This window comes from Gymnoscopelus microlampas, assembly GCF_963454915.1.
Source record: "Gymnoscopelus microlampas genome assembly, chromosome: 15".
Taxonomy (NCBI): Eukaryota; Metazoa; Chordata; class Actinopteri; order Myctophiformes; family Myctophidae; genus Gymnoscopelus; species Gymnoscopelus microlampas.
In genome coordinates this window covers 15,130,934-15,158,627 of record NC_139952.1, presented here as the reverse complement: position 1 = coordinate 15,158,627, position 27,694 = coordinate 15,130,934, and the positions used below count along the sequence as shown (strand labels likewise).

Below are 27,694 nucleotides of genomic sequence, written 5' to 3'. Positions count from 1 at the left end.
GAAAATACAGTAGGTTTTTTCTAGTATGTCACCTACTCTCTGGGTAGTACTGATCTGATGGAGAAGAAACCTACTCAATTTTGACAGCAGGGGGCGCCAGACGGAAGTCGTTAGATTAATTGCAGTGTATGTTGTTTTTTTTCACATCCGAGTGAAGGTGCATCAATGAATCCGCACCACACACCAACACACACACCAACACACACACACACACACACACACACACACACACACACACATCAGCTGGGCTGATGGCACATCAACAACAAACATAACTCAACGCCGCTGGTCATGAAGAAAGACCCGCTGGGAGGCTGTGTATTTATGCAAGTAAGTACATTCATGTACGCTTTTCGTTATGATACTGTTATACCGTAATTCATGCTCTCAGATCCGTCGTAAACAGCGCATTGAGTCGTATATCTGCATAGCTGGCGATGCCAACAGCTGTTAGCCTCAGAGTCAGGGCGATAATATACACGGGTTATTATATAATATACAGTTGGTATATCGTGTGGATTGTCCTGGATGTATTGGTTGGCTCATAATGAATGACTGATATATAATATGGATATCGATATAGTGTCATATTGATTGATCCAGCCTCACTCAGTTGAAATGTTGTCCTTATGCTGTTCGATGCGCAACCTTGGCTTCATTCATATGTACTAGTAGTAGGCTATGAATCATGATGTTGTCGCTTGCCCCAAATGACTGATCCTCAAGCGACACGTCGCATCAGCCAGGCTTACAGAGAGATGTCGTATCGTCTGTAATGGTCTAATCTGTTCACAGGCATCACAGCCAAAGAGAAATCTATGAGCGTTTAAAATCTCCCCCCTGTACCTCAAGACTAGTGAGTTTCATAATGTATGAACCCACCCTCCATTTTGAATGAGATGGAGGGTCTTACAGTAGGCTAGTATAGCCTATCTTCACTGCTGAAGCACAATGGAATTGCTTCTCACAACTTTAATTAGATTGAGGTTTTGTTGATTGTTGTGACCAAACAAGCATTTAAGCATCTAGGATTTTGACATATGAAATTATTTGACAAATAATTGTGGTTTCCATTACATATTATAATGAGAGATTTCATGTCACAGGGGCTTTATTTGGAATACACTAGGTTGAATACACTAGCCACCGGGGGACGGGCCACACAGAGCCAGATGGACTGACTGTGGGGGTAGCATTGTGTAATTTGAGAGAGCCCTCCACAGACCTGTCTGCCTACAAACCAACAGAGCACTGACTGTGTGCTTTTGATTAGTCGACTCAGTGACTGGAAGAAAAGAGGGGGAAGAAACGGAGAGGAAATTGTTCCGGAGGCTATGGACTTGGTCATTCATTTGGGGACTTGGGAAAGATATGCATTTGAAAACCCTGTCATCAGCTGTCAGCTGTCATCAGCCCAGGTTACTGTAAGGTGTGAGAGAGAGTGTGTGGTTGAACCACCTGTTCTCTGCAGCTGTAAACACAAACCAAAATCACCACTGGCCACGGGGCACGTTGCACATTACTTACATATGCAAACCTGTCTTCCAGTCACTTTTGCTGGGAGGAAAATGTGATTGAGCTCGTGCTCGTCTTCTTCAGTCTTCTTTTCCTGTGACTTGTTTTGTTGCGCCGTTGGACAGGTGACAGCTGTCACTGAGGTGTGTTTGGGACTGTGATTCAACTATTGATAACAGAGGATAGTTGGATTGCACTCATATCTGTGTAAAGGAATGCGGATCCAAGTGACGACTCATATACTGCAGGTTTGTTTGGAGAGCATGTGAATCTTGTCTGTGTGGCTATGTTGACTTTCTCAACAGTTTGACACACCTCTGCATTTGACCTAATTATTGGTTTAGATTACAATAACAAGCTCTTGAAAGTATAGATTGCTTTTTTCCTAAAAAGTCTCTCTCAGGTCGACTGTGGAAACAACAGTTTTGCTAAATTGCTGGACAGAATGTCCTAGGACATGTGCCTGGCTGCTCTCTTTTTTTCCAGGCTTCCTGCAAGAACGTGCTTGAGAATTGTTGAGATGGAAAAATGTGCAGTACCTCTGTTCACCTCTATTTGCATTCAGCAGACCCATATTGTACAGCTTTACTGATATTTAAATCTCCCCTGAATGGACCTTCCATTTAAAGACTTGCAACCTGGCGTCCGTATTTTGGGCATGTGATTATAGGCCAAAGTAAAAACACACAACGTGTCGCGATGCAATGTGCTTGTAGTTTGGTGCTTTTGGCTATTTTTGTATAAAAGGTAGTTAACAGTGTTAGGCCTACATTTTGATCAGAATTGTATTTTGTTTTACATTTTTTTAATATACCTATCATATCCCACGGGGAAACTTCAGTTTTCAGCTTCACCCAGCTGAGTGCTGCCCACAGAGGAGCGTGGAGGGGGCGAGCAGTTAGGGGTTATGTGTCTTGCTCAGGGAGACTTCGACACATTGCTGAGAGCTGGAATCGTACCTGGGACCTATGGGACCTCCCGGAGTCCAAGGCAGGCTCACTAAATAAGTATTTTTGAAGTCATGACCAAATGTTCTTGTTTGACTCCAACCTCGATAGCCTATTATGAGCTCATCATTTGCTGAACTGTTCTGAAAAGTGTTATTGAACTCTTTAATCTTGACATCTAGGTCTCGTTTGTACCCACAGGAACAGAGCAACATTTCTGAAAACTGGCATTCACTGTTGTGAATTCTTGGTTCAGCTCTACTGTAATATTGTGTTAAATAACAATGCAATGTGCCTCATCTAGGTTACATCTTGAATTCTCTTTGTACGGTTCTCTGGCACACCCACCAAGTCTGATCAAAATACATCACAATTTGCATATTCACATGAAGCATACTATGTTTCACCTTGCCACAGGCTACAGTATAATTACTGCTCTGAGAATAGATGCCGTGAGCTTGAGCCATGGAGATCTTAAATGCTGTCGTTACTGCTGCAGAAATGACAATGACCTTTGGACTGAGGAGCTGTGTGTGACGTGAGCAGCACCTGTCACACCTGCTTGTCTCCATTTCTTCTCTTACTCTTTGATTGAAGTTGAGTCAAACTATGGTATCTGGTAAGGAAATGCTCATGCAAACTAGTGGTAACATTTCCACTGGGAAGTGTTAAAGAAGGCATCCATTTTCAAAAGGTTTAGTTAGCATACTGAGTGATATTTTCACACATTGGCTGTTGATGTGATATTAGTCTCTAAAATAGACATTGTAGCTACAGTTTTTGTTGTCTGTGTAATTGATTTGAAGGGATCAGAAACCACTATGACGGCCAGCAGACACAGACTATTCTGTAAACGGCAATTTAATTCTAGCATAAGGCTGCTTCATTCCCACAGAGCTTGTATTTCTTCTCTCTCACTCTCTCTCCCACCCTCACAATGAGAACAGAGCAGAGACTGTAGTCTGTCAACAATAACAACCGTTATTAAATCATCGACTTGTCCCATATGTTCATCCATAAAGTATATCATTAAATTGGGTGTCATATACTTAATATAATGTTCTCTTTCCCTCTGTACAGACTGGTATCTGAACTGCTCAGACTCAGGAGGCGGCCATGGTGAATTTCTTCCCCAGCGCTGTGGTGTTGACCTGTGCTCACCCTTCACCTTACTACAACTCCCTGCCAACCTAAGTCCTCACACCGCCTCTGTTTTTGCCATCTCACCCCCAACACCGGCCCCAGAGAAAGGTAAAAATAAATCTGCTGTGAACATCGTGTTTTGTTTGGTTTGATGATTGCCAGTATTTTGATCATCATCAGCAGTCATATGAGGCAGTTATAAGCAATTTATAATATCTAAAAAAGCCAATTGTAGATTTAGTTGGCTCGGCTTGCTGGATTGATGGATGTAATATTGTCTTGCTTGAGGCTGAGGTTATCGTCCTCACTGTTGTGAGAAAAGCTACAAACTAGTCAGTGTTGCCATGGCATTGTGACAGACTTAGTCATTCACATAAGAATAGTGTTTTCTCTAAAAAAAGGTTATAGTATTGGGGCCATGTCCTTCCACGCTCTTCCCTAGAAGAGTCCAGTCCAGTTTTATTTTCCTTTTGTTGCTGCAGAAGAATTATACAATTTACTATATTAGTTATTATGGTTGTATGTTTGTATCAACCTTTATATTTTACCATCACTTATAGTACTTATATAATACATTATGATATGACATGTTATTTGGTAGCTTGTAGCAGCCAAGATGTCTCAACTAGGCCTGATAGCTATTGTTTTGGTTACAGCCTGTCTTGTTATGGTTCAGCTTGTCCTTGAAGCAGCTAGTATAACTATTGTCTGAGCCCTGTGCTCATTGGCAGAATTACCGTACCACCGACCTGAGTGTTATTGTACTTCTCCCCATGATGAACATCAAAGCATAACCATCACCACTGAGATGCAATTTAATTGTGTCCTCCTCTCAGGTCCTTGATCCTTGTGGAAAATGTCCAATGCACACCACAGGCTGTTCTGCTGGAGTCTACCTCAGTGGACACAATCGCCTCATCTCTTTTTGCTGTCACTGGCATACTTCTGCTGCTTGGCCCCTCCCGCAGGTAAAATTAAACAGTTGACATGTTGTAACTTATCTGTCCAGCTATATTTTACCACAGATTTACTGTGTTAGTCAAGGGCTGCCCTCTCATAGTTGATTAGTCTATTAGATAATTGGCTTGGCCTTAGTTGACCAAGAATGTATGTTATTTCCTTTTTCCTAGCACCTCTCTGACAAGTATGAGATGTGGTGAGGTGCTTTTGTACCATTGTACACGGGGAGACTTGATTAAAACAGCTAATGGATTATTTGAAAAGAAATCTTTAGGTGTCACTGTATGCTAGAATGTGAACACATGATGCTCCACATCAATACTATCCTGTGTAAACTGAATAGAAACCCGACCTTTGGTTACTCAGGGCGTGTCTAATTATCCGTATCCTTAAGATTCTTACAGCATTTGTTTTACATTGTTGGTGCGTGTTTACTTGTCATTTGAGTCCAAGGCATGAAGGTGTTGTTGTGTGTGTGTGTGTGTGTGTGTGTGTGTGTGTGTGTGTGTGTGTGTGTGTGTGTGTGTGTGTGTGTGTGTGTGTGTGTGTGTGTGTGTGTGTGTGTGTGTGTGTGTGTGTGTGTGTGTGTGTGTGTGTGTGTGTGTGTGTGCGTGCGTGCGTGCGTGCGTGCGTGCGTGCGTGCGTGCGTGCGTGCGTGCGTGTGTGTGATAGAGAGATATGTAAGTGCCTAATCCCACTGGGTCTGGTGTGTTACAATATAAAATGGGACAATAGGGTCTCTGTGAGTCAAACAGAGTGATGGGAGAGGGGGAGGGCTAGCAGGGGACAAGGGGTGGGATGACTAAACAGAGGCCAAAGAATCCTTTCTCAAAGAACCCCAAATTGTGTGTGTGTGTGTGTGTGTGTGTGTGTGTGTGTGTGTGTGTGTGTGTGTGTGTGTGTGTGTGTGTGTGTGTGTGTGTGTGTGTGTGTGTGTGTGTGTGTGTGTGTGTGTGTGTGTGTGTGTGTGTGTGTGTGTGTGTGTGTGTGTGTGTTTTTGGGGAGGGGGCTTTAAATGACAAAGACCGGCATCTTACATCCTACAATGTGTCACATGTGTCCTGTTGCTGTGGCAACAATAGCCATGCATGGTAGTAATGCTGTTTGTGAGGGATAGTTTGGTGACACAGGAACATTATTATATTATTATTATTAGATAACTTATTGTTACTAGCCTACACTGGGTCACGCAAGTCGGGAACGATGCAAGTGGTGAATGTACGCCCCACCTGTTTTGCAATACCCATTGTACTTGTCAGAGTATCCGTTCTCAAGAGTAACCAGTAGCCATTAACATATGACGGATACAGGGATCCCTGTGGTCGTCAGAAACTGCTAACATTGTGTTGCTGATGTACATGAAGTTCCATCTTGAACTTGTATACACAGGAGTTCCATTGCACATGATAGATCATTATTATTAGCAATTATTTATTTTTCAACTGTTGTTCCTGCCTTCATAAAGGATGATAGCCTAGCCAGATGTCCGAAGGCAAGCTGCGCTCTTCTGACACTGTAACTCCATCTAAAGTGAAGTAATTCTTTATGGATGTATACTGTATGCACACTTGCCTGCATAGATTCACACACAACCAACTTGGAGTTGCCAAGTATTATTTACCGTAGAGTGATTTAATTAGTTTGAGTGTGATATGTGCTTGGGTGGTCGGGTGGGGTGTAGGGAGGACTACATACTACTGTATGCATAGGGTTTTAATCACAGATTTGTTTTGTCAGGGAAAAGCCTCACTTCCCTCCTCTGCTGCTTACACAGTAAAATCCCCTGGTGTTAATTAACCCAAAGAGTGTAACCAAATGGACCTGTCAGGGTCCATTTGGTTCCATTTGTTAAATTAACACTGAGGATTTTGCTGTGTACTTGGCTTACATGGCTCACTGGCCGTAATTGTTACTCTCGACTGGGATTCATAGGAATGTGTCTGGTCAATGTACGGTATGTCCTACTGTAAAGCTTCACGTGCATGTGAATTTGAAAGGGGCCAGAACTTTTCATTTTAATTGCTTTGGTTATCTATAAATGAGACCTGTCTGATCGATCGACTTAAAACTTGGTGTGTTTATTGCTAAGTAACTCTGACAACGGGTGCACAGTATTGCATAACCGGAACGATATGTGTTCCGAACGCATGACGTCATAGACTGGCCTCCAGTACAATGATAATGGGTACTGCAGTAAATACAACAACCAACGGGCGTTTGTGTTCCCAATGGGCATCGCCCTAGTAATATAAAATGGTGGAAAGCTCAGGAAATGCAGCTGTTGCTAATTGTTGTCCTTTTTCCAGGTGTGTCAGCAGGGCTCTGTACTGTGACAGGTGGGGTTCTGGGGATCCACTGGAGTAGTGTCATCGGCCTTGGGTGGTGGCCCCTGGCGGACGGTAGGGGCGGGGCCACCTGCTGGGAGTCTTGCTGTCTGAGCCCCAGCTGCAGTGCCGTGTGGAGCCTGGGAGGGCGCTGTGTGCTCCTCCAGTGCACCCGCGAGAACGGCTGCTTGATCACCTCGCTGCCCCAGCCCCACCGGGAGTCCCTGGGTCTCCTTCAGCAGCTCAGCAGGGTACGGGGATACCGCCGCTAATGTTATCCAACAACAAACAGGAGAGATGGTCCTTGTCCTTAACTCATCCACTGCCAGAACAAAAACTAAAAAAAGCCCAGACTGCCAGCGATTCGATTTTCTTACCTTTTCTTACCTTTTCAAGTAGTCACAGAATATTTATCTCCAGTGTGATTGATCCCCTGATGGTTGCTAATCACAGAGGGTTACACTGTGCTCGCCAAAAATACATAGTAAAACACAGAAGCCGAGATACAGAATATTTCCCAAATACTTTAACCAGGAAGTGAATGTAGCAGTAAATCTTTGGATCACGTTATCTCCTGGTTCCGTGTGCAAAATAAAAAAATAATAAATACAATAAAAATGATTTAAAAAATAAAAAAACGCCAAAAGACGACATTGGGGGGCTTTTGATTTACAGCCGTCAAAAGACGTCATTGGCAGTGAATGACTTAATAGCTGCTGCTAGGCCTATTTTGAATTAACAGCTTTTAATTATGTTTGCATTTCGTGCTGATAGATCAGAAATTCATTGCGGACATGGTGGTCTCATTTTGTTGTGGAGACATTATAAATGGGACTTATTAATTGTTCCTGTGTTTGAATTATCTGGAAGCTTTGATTAGAGCCTTTTTAAAGAAGAATTGTTCTTTACTTTAGTAGTTAAGTACTTTTTAGCGCATCATTAACACTTTAGCTTGAAGATAATTTCCAGTAATTAAAAATTCTTATTCATAGGGATTTGATAGGGGTATGATCATTTGGTCTGCATACTGTTTTGATAACATTCTGTATTTCTTGAACTCACAGGGCCCTAACACAAGGCGCAGAGCGCTTCGCCAGGCAACACCGAGAGGAAAAGGAAGCACTGGAAAACATGAGACGCACACGGGACATCCTCATACCAACACGGTGAGCTGTTAATAAACAGACAGATTAATGTTAAACAAGCGCATCAGCTTTTTTTAATCTATAAGTGGACACTTCTATCCAACCTCATAACCGTGAACCGGAGAGACCTGCAAGTTATGGCCAGCCAAATCAAGACAGAACACTCTCTCTCTCCCTCACTCCCCACCAGCTTTGTCGTTTGTGCAAACATAGCACCCAAACAGTGCAAACAGTCCACGCGTAGCTGCTAGGGTTCACATGATGTGAATTTTGTCACCAGACTGTATGCCTCTCAGATTTTGTTAATGCACAGACAAGTATGCTGAATTGCTGATACATACGCACATACACTAGAAACTAAAAATGGACACTCTATGAGGAGAGGTTGAGTGCGTAGATCCATGAGCTTGCACTACATACAGCCCGTATTACAGACACCCAAGTTTTATTATCATAACACTCTAAAACAAGCACAACTGGTTGTGGTTATGCGTGGGGACAGAGAAGCTGATTCCAACACAGAGACCTCTCTATGTACGATTCAGTTGAAGGTTTTAGTTTTTGAGAAGCTTATCTCCCTCATCACCCTCTCCTTTCCTTCCTTCCTTCCTCTGTGCTTTTAATCAAAATGGGTGGAATGATTGCTAAGGGCAAAATACTTGTCTTCCACCTATTTATTTACTTGAGCTGTGTAGTGATGCAAAACTATTGCTATGAGGCTGTGTGTTTGTTGGTCTCTCTCTCTGTGTTTATGTCATTTCTTTAAAGTTGTATTTGCTGTTATTGAACTTCTTACATTTTGGAGTGTACAAACTTTTGACATTTTATCATATAACTTGTACACCTAATTCTGAGGAGAACAGGCAACATAAATATGCCATCGATCTGTCTTTTCATTGTCCCATAACAAAACAAAATGTTTCTACAATTTCCCCAATACTTAGAGTAGCCTATACACTCACCAATCACTAACTGTACCAAAGGTGGGGACGACATGTTTACTATTTTCTTGTTTCTAACAGGGAAGTGACAAGATGGCTTCAGCTCAACCAACTGCAGTAGCCACTGCCTTTGCACTTCCTCAGATGTCTTCCAACAGGAACCATAGCCAGTTGGCCAATGGGAGTGAGGATGGAGCACCAGCCCCCCCACAGGCTGCAGAGGCAACCACTGACCATGATGAATCTACGTCCACCAATAGCAGTGATGCTACTAAACCCACCACCACCACCACCACCACCACCACCACCCCAGCAGCTCCCATCATCACCCCTTCTCCAACACAGGCTGGTAAGAAGGATAATGCATGTCAGTACTGACCAGTGGTGTAAAGTACATTTACTCAAGTACTGTACTCAAGTACAATTTTGAGGTATTTTTTACTTTAGTGGAGTATTTTCAATTTTCAATACGTTTACTTCTACTCCATTACATCTCGGAGGCAAATATTGTACTTTAACTCCACTACAATTATTTGAAAACTTTAGTTACTAGTTACTTTGCGGATATAAATTATTATATTACAATACATAAATGAACCACTTTAGCTCTATTTTATACATAGTCTATTTGAAAATAGGCGATCTACAAGCTCACAACGCGTTGCATCGCGACGCGTTGTGAGCTTGTAGATCTGCTATTTTCAAAATTGTAGTACTTTTACTTTTGGTACTTTAAGTATGTTTTGATGCCAATACCTTTGTACTTTTACTCAAGTAACATTTTGAACACAGGCCTTTTACTCGTAACAGAGTATATTTATATGGTGGCATTGCTACTTTTACTTAAGTATAACATTTGAGTACTTTTTCCACCACTGGTATTGACACAGAGTAATAATTTTTCTTTGATTTATTAACTTCTAATTGATAATGTAATAGTGCCGTTTAATCTTCAGAGAAGATGTCCTTTCTCTTAAATCCTCTCCTTGAGCATGCTTTGAGCATGCTCAGATATAATAATTGCTGTGAAAAGGGTGCTCCGGTCGATCACCGAGTAAGAGCACAAACCATATAAATAAGGCTAAAAGTCCAGCTGACCCTGGTTTGAATTTGGCCCAAGGCTCTTTACTACATGTCAAACCCCATCTTCTCTTCCACTTTTCCTGTCAAACAACGCATAAAATGCAAAATAAAAAACACACATCACGGTTTTGAGAAACTTTTAGAAAGTGCTCTAGGTACCAATTTAGAGTAGGCTGCTCAGACTGCATTTTTTTTACGTATAAATGTGTTGAGGCTGTCAGTGAATGGCCAAACAAAGCGTAGGCAATAGGAATATGCTGAGACATGCTGTGCTTCAATGAATGAGAATTTATTGTACTGTGCTTCTCCTCCCTTAAAGGGTGTTTTATAGTTTATCTGGCATTTTGTGAAGTAATTCAATAAGAATTAATTATCTCTTACAGCAGAGTAAACAATACCTAATCTCTCTACAGATAAAATCTCATTTGGCCCATTTAATAACAAATGATGAAGTAGCTCTTTTGCAGTAATAATAACATGCTAAAACCACTTAGCCAAGACATCATTGCCGTTTGACTAAGCGAATAAGTAGCTCACGCTTACATACTGAGCACCTTGGGAGCTGCTCACATTCTAAGGTTTCACTCACATGTGTGATACCATCTAAGGATTCCATTGCCGTCATAAAAACATGACTCTTACATGTGTAGCACACACGCTGTGTATAGTTCACCTAAGGTGAACTTGGGTGAGCAAACAAAGACAAATGCTGCTGGGTAAACTGATTGAGCTCCAGTATGCAGTATACAGTGAGTATACAGTACTACTGACTTACACTACTCTTCTATCGGTCCCAGTCTCCTCGTTGCCATTAGGGCTGTCAACTGAGCTGAGAAATGTCAATACAAACAGGCAGATCCTTGATAATATTTGATTGTTATTATATTTTACATAGATAGACATTGATGCACATAATGTATGTTTAACAAGTTTTCAAAAAGTAATTTGTATTTATTTCATGTCTCAGAGGTGGAAAACTGTAGCTAAACTATTGCTGAGTGACCCATTGTTTTACCTGGGTTACACCTTCTGACACCTTCAGACATGAAATAATGACTCATGTAGCCGGACAGACCGGTACATTGATCCCGATAGTGATTTGTCACTAATGTCACTGTGTCATGCTATAGTTCAACAGAAGTGTTCCAGACTCTAATGTAGGCCGCACAGAGGTGTACCGTGTATCAAAGACCATCAGCGTGCATTGCTTTGGTTGAATTGACATTATAAAACATTGAATGGTAGCAACGCCCACTAATCAAATGTGTTTTTTACAATTGTTGGCACATTTCCCCCCCAAAGTCGACGATTATTCAAGGCTTGATTATATATTTGACAGCCCTAGTTGCCATACTGAGCTCATGGATCCTGTACACTTTGTCCACAGCGGTGAGGGAGTTGGTGGTGTCTGCAGGGGAGAGTGTGGAGGTCACACTGCCAAAAAACTCGGTGGAACTTAATGCCTTTGTTGTCCCAGAACCAATGAAAGGTAAGATGGACTTCTGATAGTCCTTTGAAACCTGGCCTACAGTCCATATTGTATAATGTTACAAGGATGCACTTAATATGTGTATGCAGGCATATTATTTTGAATAAACACAATATCGATGAACAATGACAATAAACACCTTGAACCAGAATATAACTGTTAATATTCAGGTTCACTGTGTTTATTGTCAAAACATGCATATTACATAACAATTCAGCCCATACTGTTATATATTGGTATATTTGTCATTTTATAAAAAATAAATAAATGAGCAAAAAGCAAGACTAAGCAGGAGGTCATTATTCAGTGATATATGGTAATTTTTCTTTCTCGTAACACTTAACAGGGACACATTATGACTGGCGTCTGATAACTCACCCCAAAGACTACAGCGGCGAGATGGAAGGAAAACACAGCAAGACACTCAAACTCAGCAAGGTACCATTGGGATTAGTATGGCTTTAGTTTACATTCATCTTCTTCACATTCAAACAAGACATGCACCTGAAGTTGGGTTGAACTTGACTTGGCTTCTTTAGAATGTGTGCGTGCAATTATGCCACCTCTTAATCATTTGTTTATCTCTCCCCCATCTCTCTCTCTCTGTCAGCTGACTGTTGGCCTCTATGAGTTTGAGGTGACGGTGGATGGAGACGGAGCCCATGGCGAGGGCTATGTCAATGTCACGGTCAAGCCAGGTGAGATGCAATCACATTTAGTGAGAATTAAAACTCTATTGTTTACTTTAACTCAAGAGAGTGATGGATAAATTAACACTGAGGATTTTATTGTGTATTCCTCATCTTGTTGCCCTTTTGATTGTTTGTGTGAAGATGGAAAGGCCTCTGAAACAGTTTTTATACCATCTGGCACTAAAACACTACATTAAAATCACCACGCTTGGTGGAAACTTTTATCTCTACACCAAATCTGTCTGCCAAAAATAGATCTACAAACGTACAGCTTGTTTGTACACTATTCTGTGCAGACTGTTCTGTACACTGCAATTTAGCTAGGGTAAAGCAGCTGCGCTCCTACACAGTTGTAAGGTATTTTTGTAATGACTCTCTCTCTATCAGTCCCCTTTTTTCTCTCTGTGTCTCACGCTCTCTTTCACTCTGTCATGCACACTAACACCTGATATACAGCTCACTTAGCCTGTTAATGTCCTTCTTTCCACCTGACAGAGCCACGGGTAAACAAGCCTCCTGTCGCTGTGGTTTCCCCAAAGTTCCAGGAGATCTCCTTGCCAACCAGCTCCACTGTGATAGATGGCAGCCGTGAGTCTACCTTGCACACACAATGAACATAACTTAAGTACACAAAGACCAACTGTAATTGACCATATTCACACAGCAGTCCTATTGTTCTTGTGTCGTACTCTGGGAAGAGAGGTGAGTGGGAAACCACGCCCACAGGAGTGAGTATGACGTTAGAGCAAAAGGCCCAAGGGCGCCGATATTTATAAACACCTGCGGGTGCCCAACCTGCCACACGCGCGCGTCGCGCGTGCGCGAAAAAGTTTGCGGGTTTGGGTCGGATAATTAACTTTTTTGGGGGGGTTTTGTAACTTTATTTCGGTTAATTCGGTTTATTCAGTACACAAAATTTACTCTGAACTGAGTATGTTAAAACTCCCCCGCCCCCCCACCCGCGGCCGAAAGAAAAGGCATTCTTTTTCTTTGGGTACTTTATTAACAGTTTGCCAATAGTACAGAGGTACTGGTATGATTTTACAACAATGAATGTCAACTCAGACTCACTCATGACTTTACCGACCACGACCACCACCAGCAGCGGAGCTGGCTGTGCTATCCTATAATCCTCCGCTTCCTCCTCCTCCTCCTCCTCACTGTTGGCCGGGTCACGGGCACGGCTACCGCTGCTGCTCGCCGCGGCGGATCTGACTGTGCTCGGCGGGTTTGAAGAAATGTAGTTTCTGCTGGGTGAATCTCTTCTTTGCTGAAGGTGCTGGTGGCTTCATCTTGCTATTAGTGCAGTAAAGGCAAGCCTCTCTCTCTTAGTTTGTGAACTTTGTGTTAATTTACCTGCTAGGTGAAGACTGTCTAGAGCCGGCAAAACGTAAACAAATGGGAGCGCGCTGCAAGTACGAGCGGCTGCGCGTTGACTGCGAGTATGAGCGCGTGCACCCCCCCCCTCATACTCGCGCGCGGCGCCCCCCCACCAATGAGTGGATCTCCGAGTTAGACAGCTAGTAGCTACTGTAATGGTTATGGTACTGTAAATCCGGGCACCCACCACTACTGATTTTGAAAAAATATATATATATATATTTTTTTTTTTTTTTTTTTTTTTTTTTTTTGGGACCAGCACCCAGTGGGTGCTCCTCATTTCAGGTGGGTGCTTCAGCCCCGAGGCACCCACGGTATCGGCGCCCTTGAAAAGGCCGCCATGTGAATATGGGCTCTAAATGAGGCTACCTGAGACGGTTTCTCTGACATTAAAGAGTTCATGATCATTTTTATTAATTTTCTAGACGTTTTTTTTCAAATAATGGGGGGGATTATTATTTTCAAATCTGAAATAACTTTGGATATTATGATACTGAATACTTTGGATGTACTTATTTTCATATTATCCAAGCTTTGAAAGATAAAGGTTAATATTGTTTTTGGATATCATTTATGAACTAATTCTTTGATCGTAACATTGTTACATTTTTCATAACTTTGGTCTGAGTTGATGGTTAGCAGCACAAAACAGGGGCCTAAGGACCTGTTTCCTAAAGACCCCTGCTGATCAGTGCGTATATCCGACTTCACATTTCCTGTACTCATTTTAATATCTTCAATCGCTGTCTCCTCCTATCCTCAGAGAGTACTGATGATGACAAGATTGTGGCATGGCACTGGGAGGAGGTGAAGGGACCTCTGAGAGAGGAGAAAGTATCTGCAGACACTGTACTCCTCACCCTCACTAACCTAGTGCCTGGAAACTACACATTCAGGTACAGATGAACATGTACTATACTATATTGCCTAATTCTGATAGACATCAATGCAATTCGCCTATTTTCTCATCATTTGCCTATTATGACATGCCCAGAATATGATTCACATGGTTAATAATATTGTCTGTCCATTATGTGATTGATATGTGTCCATTATTTTTTGATAGCTAATATGCTATGTGTCTTTCTCTTCCTGTATGGTCCAGTCTGACAGTGACAGACTCCGATGGAAACCAGAGCTCTACCCAGGCCAGCCTGTCAGTCAGCAAGGCTACAGACTACCCGCCCGTGGCCAACGCTGGGCCCAACCAGGTTACATCCACCTCCTTTATTATTCTATCTAATCACTTCAGTCTTTGTATTCCATGAAAGGCTGATAGAATAGCCACTTGTTGGGATGCTGGATTAAGATAGGATCATGAAAAAGAATGGAACCTGCGCACTCACTCAATACATTTTAATGACATTGTCTCAAGCCTGGGCTCTCTTCGTCAGGTCCAAGAGTCCAGACTCTGAACATTGTCTTTGAAATATATTGGAGCATGTGAGTGTGCCTCACGCATATAAACAGGAGATAGGCTCCTGCCCTTGGGTTTTTCACTTATGCAGCAATAAATATACAGCTCAAAGCCCCACTTCTTGGTTATCTCATGTACATAAACCCTTATGCTCACAAGCTAAATAAAAACATCCACAATCTAAATAAAAACCTATGTTTTGCAACAGGTCATCACATTGCCACGTAATATCGTCACTCTGAATGGCAACCAGAGCACAGATGACCATGGATCCCTGGCCTACGAATGGTCCCTCAGCCCTGAGAGCAAAGGCAAGGTGGTGGAGATGCAGGTGAGAACTATGACAAGATGCTGTGGTGGGAGGGAAATCATCCTGGAATAGTATACAGTATAGCCAACACTAAATTGATTTATTGTCCTGTCCTGAATGTTAATTTAACTCTTAGACTGTACAACTGTAGCAAAATGGATCTGTAAGTTACCCATTTGTAACTGAGTTACACATTACATTACATTTACACTTAAGTCTATTGATATTTGTGTGCATGGGAGTGTTTTAAGGCTGTTCATGACAGGCACGAAAATAATGCTCTGTCTTCGGATGTTGAAAACGGAATGAATATGCCTTTCCTGAAATGCAAAAACAATGTATTTGCAGGAGAACCGAATAAATAGTCTTTGTCTTATCTGGTTGTTACATACAACAACAACAAAGCATAGCGCAATGCGCTGTGAGTTTGTAGATATTTTCAGCGTGTGACACCCGTGCCCAACTAGGCATAAATTAGGCTTAATTCTGCTTTACACTCGACTCACATTCTTGTCTATTTGAGATTCCAAGTTCTTCCATGACTTCTTGCGAAAAGGAGTGTTGTTGTTCTTTTGTGAGAATGCTGGCTAACTTATTTTACTTTCAGGGTGTGCGGACCTCTTCCCTTCAGCTGTCTGCCATGCAGGAGGGAGACTACACCTTCCAGCTGACTGTGACAGACTCAGCCATGCAGCAAGACACTGCCCAGGTCACTGTCATCGTGCAACCAGGTGAAAACACGTGTTCTATGGCTCTATGGATCAGCTACGTTAACCACTTAAGCCCTTTATAATTAACCGTACACTGAATATGAAGATAGTCGATTTACAAGCTCATTGTGATGCTTTGTGAACTTGCAGATCGGCTATTTCGATTTTTCTTTAAGATTTTCACCCATAATGAAATTCGTCTCCCTTGATATTCCTAGTTAGACACTGTTTTATGACAGAAAGCGACATTCTGAAACTGCTGTGCTTATATTTGACATTCTCTCTGATTAAAAGTTGTATAATTTATACCAGGTATTGGTTCTTTACCATTTCTCTATATAAGCATACTGTATAGTCTACAAATACACAGGATGGATGAAATATAACACATCAGTGCAGTATTGTAGTTGGCAGGCTGGTTCTCGCATAATCTTCTAAAATTCATAGAGCTAATGTCAATAGTAGCACAGGTGCCATTTATCTCAGTTACTGTTTGTTCAACCTTTAGTGAAGATGACGTTGGTAATACAACACATGGGAAATGTATTTGTGTGCCGGCATGTTTGAAAGGTTTTCATTTGAACACACGTCAACCTGTAAAGTGAACCCACATGACCCATTTCAGGAATAGCATCGGAATGAAAACGGCATCAGTGTTTGTATTAACCACATATCTCTCATATCTCACGATTTGATGTGACCTAACCAGTAAAAGTTTAATACACATCAACCCTGACACCAGTAGCCATTTCATTCAGTCACTACTGATAAAAAGTGATACAGTATGTAAAATATAACAGTTTGACCTCCTCTTTTAACCCCTCCTCTTATATGCTGTGGCTCTGATGAGTTATTCTAAAGATATTTTTTGGGGTTTTCTGCCTTTATTTATAGTACATGGTGTAGAGAGATAGGAAACAGGGAGAGAGAGACGGGGAATGACACGCAGCAAAGGTCGTCGGGATTGGCAATCAAACCCACGACTCGCTGTCAGGCTGCATTAGAGCCTATTATTTAGTATGCGCTCGGACCACTAGGCCAGCGGCGCCCCCTGATGAGTTATTCTGTTTATTTAACCTTTTAATGGAGACGACATTGCTAATACAACAAATAGGAAATGTATTTGTTTGCCGGCACATGCTTGAAAGGTTTTTATTTGAACACCCATCTGTGAAGTGAATGAAAACCGCATCAGTGTTTGTATTAACCACTTAAGCGCTATATACTTAGTTGTATGACAAATAGCAAGAAATGCCAATCTACAAGCTCACAAAATGACACTATCCCATGCGTTGTGAGCTTGTATATCAGCAATTTTCGCTATTTCTTAAATGTATGGAATCTTTTGAAAATCTTTGCCTATAATGATATTGATGGGGGCTTTAAACATTTGTCATTGACTCAAATAAAACCCAATTCCCCGACCCCCCCCCCTTTCCTCCCCCACCAGAGAACAATAAACCCCCAGTAGCACATGCAGGGCCAGAGAAGGAGTTGACTCTGCCAGTAGACCGAACCACACTGGACGGCAGCAAGAGCAGCGATGACCAGAAGATTGCCACCTACCACTGGAAACAGAGCAAGTAAGTCAGACAGACAGACACATACACACCAATGCTGACAACACTGTCCTTTTCTGCCTTGCTGTTGGTCAAGGAATGACTCGAATCTCTGCCGGTTCCTCGGTACACGTACTAGATAATGTGGAAAATGAGAAATGATGGGATTCAAATGTGATTTAAAGAAATACATACTCTGTGTGCTGTCTGAATTAGCAGTGGTATCAAGGTCATGGTTTGGTTTCATTTTTCCTTTGTTTCTCTCTCCCTCTTTCTCTCTCCATAAGGGGCCCAGGTGGTGTGAAGGTTGAAAATGCAGATAGTGCCGTTGCCACGGTGACAGGTCTCCAGGTGGGCATGTACGAGTTCACTCTGACCGTAACGGATGACAGGAAGCTGCAGAGCATCGACGTGGTCACGGTCATTGTCCGAGAAGGTGTGTATGTGTGTTGTTTATCCTCCTGAATTCAAATATCGATGCAAAGGTGTTCAATTTCATGAAGTTGTTTAGAGGAAACATGTGTAGTGGCTATTGTACGTATCTATTTCAGCTTGTAGATCGGCTATTTCCGGTGAATGTTCCCCCAAAATAGGGATGCTCGGGGTTCAAGTGGTTAGTATAAAAAAAACAAAAAGAGAGAGAAGAGAATTGGCTTTAAGTGTGTTCCTGCAGGAACTGCTTCAAATGCTTGACTAATATACAAAGCACAGAAGAGCTGGATTTAGACAGACAGTGAGTGGTGTTAAGAACAGAAACAGACTGAGGAGCCTGGAGGACATAGCAGGCACACAACCAGCTTACTGCTCCATTTACGCAAATAGACTGAGTGAACATTCTTTAAACAATGTAACTTCTTAAACTACGACCTCCTGTCACTTGTTGTCAGTGTGTTGCATTTGCCCAGCTACATTAACAACTTAAACCCTACATACTTAGTTGACAGGAGTCCCTCAGGGCTTTATACTAGGCCCACTCCTTTTTTCGTTAAACACTAAATATCTTCTGAAGAGGTTTTAAAGGTTAAAAAAAAAACTGCTACTACTATACTGTATAGTATGTGCTCCACCACAAATTTTTGTTTCATGCCTGCCTGGATAATTTACCCATTATGCTTAATCTAGCTACAAGAAACAAAAACAAATGGAAAAGTATAAATGTGCATGTTAAAGAATTCAACAATAACAATCATGGTCCATGTGGTGTTGAATCATGGTCCATGTTATGTTGTTTTTCACCAGAGCTAGACCAGCCCCCTGTGGCCCACGTCCTGTCCAGCGTGTCCATCTCTCTGCCCCTGAAGACGGCAACTCTAGATGGCTCTCACTCCACAGATGACAAGGGTGGAGTCAGCTACCTGTGGACCAGGGATGACAACAGTCCTGCTGCAGGGGTGAGACTGGTTCTAACACCCCATTTAACCCCAATACAGGGGGTGACTGCTAGTTAGACCGTTCGTTAATATAAGGGCACGTTATGAGCTTGTAGGTCTGCTATTTTCTGTGTGCAACGCAGCATAAATGAAGCTTAATACTGTTATATCTGTTAAATATGAACCAATTTTATAGACCAAAAATCTACCATATTTAAGGACCACATTGGCAACATGAAGAAATCGGTATTCTTTTCACATTAATTCAGCCAATCTTATCAAGCAACTAGCTCGGCATCAATGAGTTCAATGTATCAGAATAGCCTGGATCTAGTATTCTCAGTTCCAGTCCTAGAAATCTAGTAAAGTGCTGGGGTCATTCTACTGTAGCTGTCTAAATGGGGACTAATTTAGACCCAAGACACCGGGTGAATGCAGTTACCTGCATGGTACAATAGACGGCAAACAGTAGTTGGACCTGCGCTGAGAGCCAGTGAAACATAACCCATGATAACATGACCCATAATAACATAACTCATATGAGCTTCATTGTTACATGGGGTGTGCTGTAGTCCAGTTCAAGGCTTGACACTGTTAGCCTCATATTTCTTTACACCAAAGCCAAAGGCGGCACTTAGTCCCATTCCCTGGTACGTTGCTGAGTGGTAGTCCAAGAGACTCCACGCGCATCCAAATAAAATTACAACAGGTACTGGATAAAAGAAACTGTTGTAGAGAAGAGAGAGCACGCCTGCACATTGTTTTGAATAGTCGCAAATTGAACATGGATGAGTCCAGCAATATTCAGAAATTGAGTTAATTTTAAATTTTACTGCTAGTGTTAATGTAAACATCCTTTGAATATTTGACAAAAATAAATGTTTTCCAACCAAATGATTTGAGTAGTGATGTGGTGTGTCATTTCGGACACAAGGGCTAAATCAGTTTATTGTTTTTTGAGTCATGATCACTGTTTTTAAATACTGCTGTCATTAAAACATAAATACTAGGCTGATTACAATTAAAACCTCAATAACAGAATCTAATTTTAAAAAATCCAAATAGGCCACAATTTTGTATTTATGTATTGTCTTGCTGCAAAACCAATTGCCCTCTGGGGACAATTGAAGTTGAAGTTGATTTACTGGTTACGAAGAGTTTTGGAGAGGAAAAACTGGTTGTGTCACATTCTGAGAATTAATTTGAACCACCTCTTCCTCCTTCAGAAGATTTACATGGATTACAAGGAAATGCAGCATGAACTTGAGAGGGGCACTTTGCTGAGTGCATATCTCTACCAGGCTGGGTTGCCTAGCTGGGTAAAGAATATACATAATTGCGGCATAGGCAGTGAAAGAGCGGTCCCACTTTGCCCTCCTATCATGTGACTGTTCCCATGTTAGATGAATATAGCGGGTACAGTACGTAGTGATTGCGTGAGAGGTGTCTATAAGCACATGAGACTAGGCATATGGTATGATAAAATATGTATTTGGGACGAACAGAAATAATAAATATCCATCTGCAGGCTGGCAGACCGTCTAACACTCTACTGGGAGAACAGCAGTGGTCTCACGTTGATCTTCCCAATCCTGAAATCAAATACTAAATAAAAGAATAAAAGCTGCATAAAAAATAAAGTGCTCAATAAAGTGGTAGAGTTTCTGGCCAACAGTACATGATCAACATGTCACCATGTAAATAAAAACGCAGGTATGTAAATATACAATTCAGCAACCTTGTGTAAAAACAAACTGACATTGTCATCTTAAACAAGGAAGTCTATGATGAAACAAGACCTGTTACTCAGTATCTTTCCCTCTGGGGTTTCCCCACATCTTAACTTTGTTGGTGATATAATTGTTTCCCTGTTTCAACAGTTAAATTCATCTGTGCCTTGTTGATTAGATCTTCCTTGACTTGACAAGTGACACAAAGTCAGCATTACAGTGTGTCAGACGAACGAAGGCCCTCACTCACACTTGCACACAGATCGTTTCATAGTCCCCCCCCCCCTCCCCCCCTTCAAATATACACAAAAAAATGCTAAGGTTTTAATGAATACCTGACATTTGCTTCTTCAGGATGTGTTGAACAACTCTGACCACCAAGCGGTGCTGTTTCTTAGTAACCTTGTGGAGGGGAAGTACAGCTTTTCACTCACTGTTACTGACAGCAAAGGACAGACCAGTGGTGACAGAGGCACAGTGGAGGTCAAACCAGGTACTGGAAAAACACACACACACACACACACACACACACACACACACACACACACACACACACACACAGATATTGAATGTAGTCTCACCTCTGGGGCACGTCTATTGATCATTCTTTTTTTTTGTAATTCAAATGTTTATTTGTTTTTCAATATGGTACAAAATGTAACTTCAGTGGTACAAAACAGCATACAGCATAAAACAACAGTACAGCCATTCCAAGAAATAAAAAACAAAATACAAAATAAATGCTGTCTAGCAATCCCAATATCAGAGAAGGTTCATATATGTCCAAAATCTATCCCATGTGTCCTTCATCTTTCCTTCTCCATTCACTCTACCCAACATATATTCATATGATCATTCTTGATCATTTCACGTTTCATGAAAATGCGCCCATCTGTTCTTGATATAAATATTATGTTCCTAGATGACAGACCGGAGCGATTACAATACTATGCCACACATTGTTGTGTAAATCTGCTCTGTTTATGCACTTGCATCCATACAAATTCTGACATGCATGCAACTACATTAACATTGCGTTGTGGTTGGCCGGACAGTTGATGGTGGGCGTCACAAACGTAACATACCTATTATGGAGACTCACTTTAAAACGGTAGACAGTGGGCGTCACAAACGTAACATACCCATATATGGAGACCACTTTAAACTAGATGAAATCAGGTATACACACACACACACACACACACACACACACACACACACACACACACACACACACACACACACACACACACACACACACACACACACACACACACACACACACACACACACACACACACACCATATGGTGTACACACACCAGGTCACAATGCAACATACTGTTTGATGTACACATGTGACAGGAAGTATATAATACCTCACTCATGGCTCAAGCCTATCTCTTAAATCGGTGGAGGGATGCCTCAATTTGACCCTTTTTTTAGATAATTTTATTAATTCTCTCTCCCCTTACGTTGTTGCCTTTCTCATTGCTGTTAAACCCCCTCTTCTCTCTTCCTTTACCTCCACTTCCTTAATCCAACTCTCCTCTATCCCTCCACCATTCCTTTCCCCTCCTCCTTTTCCCCTCTCACCTCTCCTGCAACTGGACCTAGACTAGCCAAAAGAAATGACCCCCCGACTGTTTTTCTGTAAATATACTTTGGTCGCTCGACTAGCTCCTAGTATTGATGATTTATTGTATAGTATTGTATGTCTTTATATGTCTTGATGAATTGAATACACAGGACCACAATGGAAACAAGCCCTCAAGGCTTCTTGTGTTATGCTTTTAGCATGATTGTAATACTGCACATCTGTACGTTTTGCAAACTGTTAATAAAGTATTCAATAATAAATCAATCAATCAATCAATCAATCCTCTTCCAGACACATGGGAGCATGACCTGGTAGAGTTGGTGCTGGAGGTGTCTGTGTCCCAGTTAACCCACCGGCAGCGGGACATGCTTCTGCGTCAGGTCGGGGTCCTGCTGGGAGTTCTCGACAGTGACATCATAGTGCGAGAGATCAGTGCCTTCAACGAGCACAGGTGAGCTGCTCTTTAACCCCATTAACCCTGTGTTCATTTTGTTTTCAGAAAACTATTTTTAGAATAGGGCTTGAGGGGTTAGTTAGACTTCCTCCTGTTGTTCCACTCTGCTGTATCATTCCTTTGAGTGTACAAACATAATCCATACATCTGTGGCAATTCTAATTCTAAATACTGGCTGACGTGGCTGTTACTAACGCTCTATTGTCTTGATGAACCAGAAATGTTCCAAACGTCTTTCAAGCAGGGGATCAGGTGTCTGTGTCCATACGGTTTCTGGAGGTATCAGTTATTGATGTTAATCTCTTCCTTCTTTGCTCAGTACTCGTTTGGTCTTCCTGGTCTCAGGAGGCCCAGGGCGCCCTCCCCTGTCCGGTCGAAGTGTTGCAATGGGGCTGCGAAACAAGTTGCGCAAACAAAAGAACGACTTCCTCATCTTCAAAGCTAGACGGGTGGACACAGTCAGTGAGTATTGATTGTAGCTTCTTGCCAGATTCAACACACTAGATAAAGAGAAGTGATACTATGGGTGTGAATTAACGTGCTATATCAATGCTAAGTTACAATTTCACTTTACTTTGTCACACAAACCAGTCAAACCGATAACTTGGATATCTTCTGTTTTGCTTATGTGGGTGGTCAAGTTGTGACAAAAGCTCATTGTAATTTTTCTAATTCTCAAATGTCAGGACTTTTAGACTGTAACTGCAAGTTGTTTCATGACCTCTTCTTCCACTTTTCTCTCTCACACTCTTGCCCTCTTGTTGGTTCTCTCCTCTTTCTTAAAGGGATTCTAGGCAAGTTCAGAGATCAATAAAAGAAAAAAACGGTTGTCAAACAGTTAGTACCGTTGACTGACAACCCCTTCAGCCAATCAGCAGTTCAATCCCCTTCAGCCAATCAGCAGCTCCTTTTCCCCATCCCCAGTCAATATGACACAGGGGGACTTTAGAAGGGGAAATGCCGAAAATAGGTTGCTTTATTCGGATAAATACGTGTCACTGCCCGCCCCTGCCGGTTCTCTGAATTTTTATTTTTAAATAGGCTCTGTCATGATTAATTGACCACATATATGAAGTTAAACAACTACATTCTATCCAAAGGATATCTTAAAAGTAAATTCCGTGCCTCAAAAAAGAAGTTTGAGAGCGTTTTAAAACCAAAAGTAAAAACTGCCCACAGAAAACAATGGCGGCTCGTTCCGTTTTTGTTGGCTGCACTCGATTCCATTCGGTTTCACTCGAACAGTTCACACGGACACGGACTCGCACGGACGCGCACATGCGTGCGTTTCATTTACGTCCCGGACACCCAGATGTCAAAACATAAACAGTAGGGAAAATATGTATTTCAGAAAGAGGACTGTGTTTCAATGCAGGAAAACACCCCAGCATCATTATATAGTGGCTGATAGAGGGGGGAAAATGCAATATATATATATATATATATATATATATATATATATATATATAAATATTTTTTAAATTTAGGCTTAATGTTGCCTAGAATCCCTTTAAAGCCATACTGTGTAACATTCATTTCAGTAGTCATTGTAGTAGTAGTGGCAGATATTGGTCTACCACAGGCCATGATATCATTTAATGTTTTTATTCTCTTGTGAGCTGCATTGTAATTCATCTTCACGGAATCCTTTTAGGGTTTTTACTATGTTAGATATTCAACCCTCCTGTTTTCACTCGACTAAAAATAGCAGATCTACAAGCGCACAGTGCATCACAAAATCGTAGATCTGCTGTTGTCACCAAATGTTACCCTCAGATAGGGGGTTCAAGTGGTTAGATAAGCTGTTTTACTGCCACACAACTGAACTTGTGTTCCATCCCTCATTTCTTCTCTCTCCCTGTGTGTCCTCAGTTTGCCAGTTAAACTGCTCCGGCCATGGCGAGTGTGACTCCTTCACACGGCGCTGTGTCTGTCACCCATTCTGGATGGAGAACTTCATCACGTCACAGCTGGGAGATGGAGAGAGCAACTGTGGTGAGAAGATACAATAAAATCTGTGTCCCATATTTAGCAACATTAGTCTGAGAGTTGCTTTGCTCCTGACAACAGGGGTGTTGAAATGTAAGGAACATGGTGTTTCTCACCATGTGCTTCATCCTCCTGGTGAGGCTCCTGACTGGCATGTTAAAAGAATCGGCAGGTGATTCCATGTGTTTTGGAGGAGCCATGTGGTTACCACCCCTAGGCCAATAATGTTTTGTTTTTCTTTTCAGAGTGGAGTGTACTCTATGTGACGATAGCATCCTTCATGATTGTTGTTGCGATAGCCACAGTTGTCTGGGGAATGGTGTGCTGCTGTCGCAGGTGAGTGTGATACTTAATAATTAGATTGGCATTACGTTTTGAAACATTGTTAAGTGTTGTGCAAATGTTGTAATTAATGTTGAGCTGCCACACCACCATTGCGCTTTATATGAAATATGACGTGGCTTATACGGTCTATTTCTGTTGTATTCAATTAAACGTATATAAGGTAGGTTTTGGTGTACTGTATATGAATGTTACCCACCACTTTATCTTGGCGTTTAGAATATCTGTAAATAATAAGGGGGTCATACTGTCCAATGTCCACACAGTTAACCCATATATTTGTTAACAGGCGTAAGAGTAGAGTACGCAGAAGTAAAAGTCGTTACAAAATGCTGGAGGCTGACGAACAAGATAGTCTGGAGCTGCAACCGCCTAGATCTGGTGAGACACACACACACTTACACGAATGATATGTGACATCAAGTCAGATGATATGTCTCATTTTTATAGTGTTCCAGTTCCAATTTTGTCTGCTCATTTCTTTGTGTCATCATCACTTCCAATTTCACATGTTTAATCTGTAGTTCTCTATCCTGATTGAAAATGCATTTTCTGTTTGATAAAGAGCTGGAGAGACATGGAGACTCCTGTTACTGAACAGACATTCTATAGCAATGAGTACTATCAGAATATAGTTTATTTAGTTTATACGTATTTTAACCAAAGAAAAGCACTTACCTACCTTTAGCATTGTTTGTTATATTGTATCGTGTTATCATTCTGTTTTTCATGTTTATAGTATCTGTCATAGTACTGCGTGGGCACTTTGCTCTGCATCCAGTAGTGTATGAATTAGTATTATTAATATGAAGGTACTAAACAGATTAAGTTTAATATTATTCTTTTCTATCCTTTGCTTCTCCTGCTCTTTCCAACCCCTCACCAGGCCGTGTTAAGGCGTCCCCCGCCCCCTCCTCTTCTGCCCTCATGCATTCAGACTCGGACCTGGACAGTGACGATGGGCAGGGAGGGGTCCCATGGACGGAGCGGGAGCGAGGTCAGCTTCTGAGACCCCAGAATGGCTCCCTGAGGAACGGACAGGGTCCACCGAGAAACAAGAAGCAAAGAGAAGAGCTGCTATAGCAACTGAGGAACGGGAAGCCCCCTAAAGCCTCCTCCTGCACATGCACTTACTCCTCTGACTCCACTCCTCCCATCTATTTGTCCCTCGTTCTTGTGCTGTTTTTCTACATGCAACATCATGCCACTCGCCCACTAAAGACACTGTTTGTGACACTTGGATTTAGGAGGAGAGAGAGAGAGGAAGAACATGCTGGATACATGTTGTAATCGCATCCCATTGTCAGAAAAAATACATGTCCCTGCACCCACACTGAGCCACTATAGAGGAGAAAACTGCATAATTTCTTGATGAAATATGTGTCATTTATGTGGAATGAATGGTGATGAAATACAATGTTAGAGCCCTGTGTAACATGGCGACAATGAGGATGAAACATACCTCTCACTGACGGGTGACATCATCAGTCGGTAACTGCGAGAGAAGACTAGTATATCTAATACTTTCTCTTGTTAAGAAGAGAAGAAAAAAACTCAACTGACACGATAACCAACGGCAGTTGAGCCCACTTCACACACTCACATTGGTTCACTGAGACACGCAAGTATGTGCGCACATACACACACACTGCACCGTATTCACACTTGTCCCAGGTTAGACCGATGCTACCAAACACTGCCAAGTATCTACCAATGGTCAGCTATTATATTGACTAGAAGTTCGGGCCGCTGCGCGGCCCTCACATCTAGCGTCCGCGCGACGTCGCACTGTGTAGGTGTGTACATGTAGTGTGCAAGGAAGTAGTAGTGTTGAGTAATGTGATTGAGGCAAGAGAAGTATTGGGTATGAATGTAGGCGGGTTGTTGTTGATTGAAATGAGATTGCATTGTTTGTTAGATAGCATGGTTTATTGGCATGGTGTGATGTCGGACAGTGTTGGTGGCAACATGTAAATGTGAGAAAGGCAAAATAGCAGTGAAATGAAATGACATCCAGAATAACATTAACAGTGAAGCATTAATCAGGAGCAGGTGTACAGTATGTTGCATTGGGGGGAGAATACAAACAAAGGCAATGGCAATTATGTTGAAGAATGAAGGTCATTTGTCACTATGCAATCAGGGAGTAGCAGCACATGCAAAGTGTTTGAATGAGCATGTTTGGATTAATAAAAGAGTTCGGGATAAACAACGTTGTCAGTAATTCCCTCATCATTGTTCACAATGAAAACTTTGACGGCGCTGGCTCTCTTTCCCCTGGAGAAGGCTGTGTAGAGTTGGCCATGAGCGAACACAGGTTGAGGCAAGTAGATGCCAACTCGTTCGTTCTCTTGCCCCTGCCCCTTATTGATGGTAACAGAGAAAGCTAAGCGGATAGGGAACTGTCGTCTGATGAAGGTGAAGGGAAGCTCCTCATCTCTGTCATAGTGAGGTATCCTTGGGAGGAAGATTTTTTCACCCCTGTTTGTGCCAGCTGCAATCTCACACTCAATGATTTTGTCCATCATCTGCAGTACCACCATTCTGGTGCCATTCTTGAGAGTGCGGTCGGGACCTGCTTGCAGGTTTCTCAGC

The 27,694-nt window shown here is 42.0% G+C and overlaps 1 protein-coding gene across 1 annotated transcript; it reads left to right on the top strand.

Moving 5' to 3' along the window:
- The first annotated feature begins 184 nt into the window (after nt 1-184).
- kiaa0319l (KIAA0319-like) lies at nt 185-27,097 on the top strand. The gene is made up of 24 exons (XM_084081408.1): nt 185-330; nt 3,543-3,713; nt 4,442-4,573; nt 6,872-7,140; nt 7,954-8,055; nt 9,057-9,324; nt 11,446-11,547; nt 11,894-11,985; nt 12,158-12,245; nt 12,735-12,827; nt 14,383-14,515; nt 14,725-14,830; nt 15,245-15,367; nt 15,954-16,077; nt 17,507-17,639; nt 17,903-18,051; nt 18,855-19,006; nt 21,070-21,208; nt 22,606-22,765; nt 23,088-23,230; nt 24,641-24,763; nt 25,003-25,093; nt 25,389-25,480; nt 25,986-27,097. Exons 3-24 carry the CDS (start codon nt 4,462-4,464, stop codon nt 26,180-26,182), a joined length of 2,991 nt encoding a protein of 996 aa, XP_083937534.1. The 5' UTR covers nt 185-330; nt 3,543-3,713; nt 4,442-4,461; the 3' UTR covers nt 26,183-27,097.
- Nucleotides 27,098-27,694: the final 597 nt, after the last annotated feature.

Coding starts and splice junctions, on each gene's coding strand:
- kiaa0319l (XM_084081408.1), top strand. CDS start 4,462: ATGTCCAATGCACACCACAGGCTGTTCTGCTGGAGTCTACCTCAGTGG. Junction 8,056..9,056: donor GACATCCTCATACCAACACG/GTGAGCTGTTAA, acceptor TGTTTCTAACAG/GGAAGTGACAAGATGGCTTC. Junction 18,052..18,854: donor CACGGTCATTGTCCGAGAAG/GTGTGTATGTGT, acceptor GTTTTTCACCAG/AGCTAGACCAGCCCCCTGTG.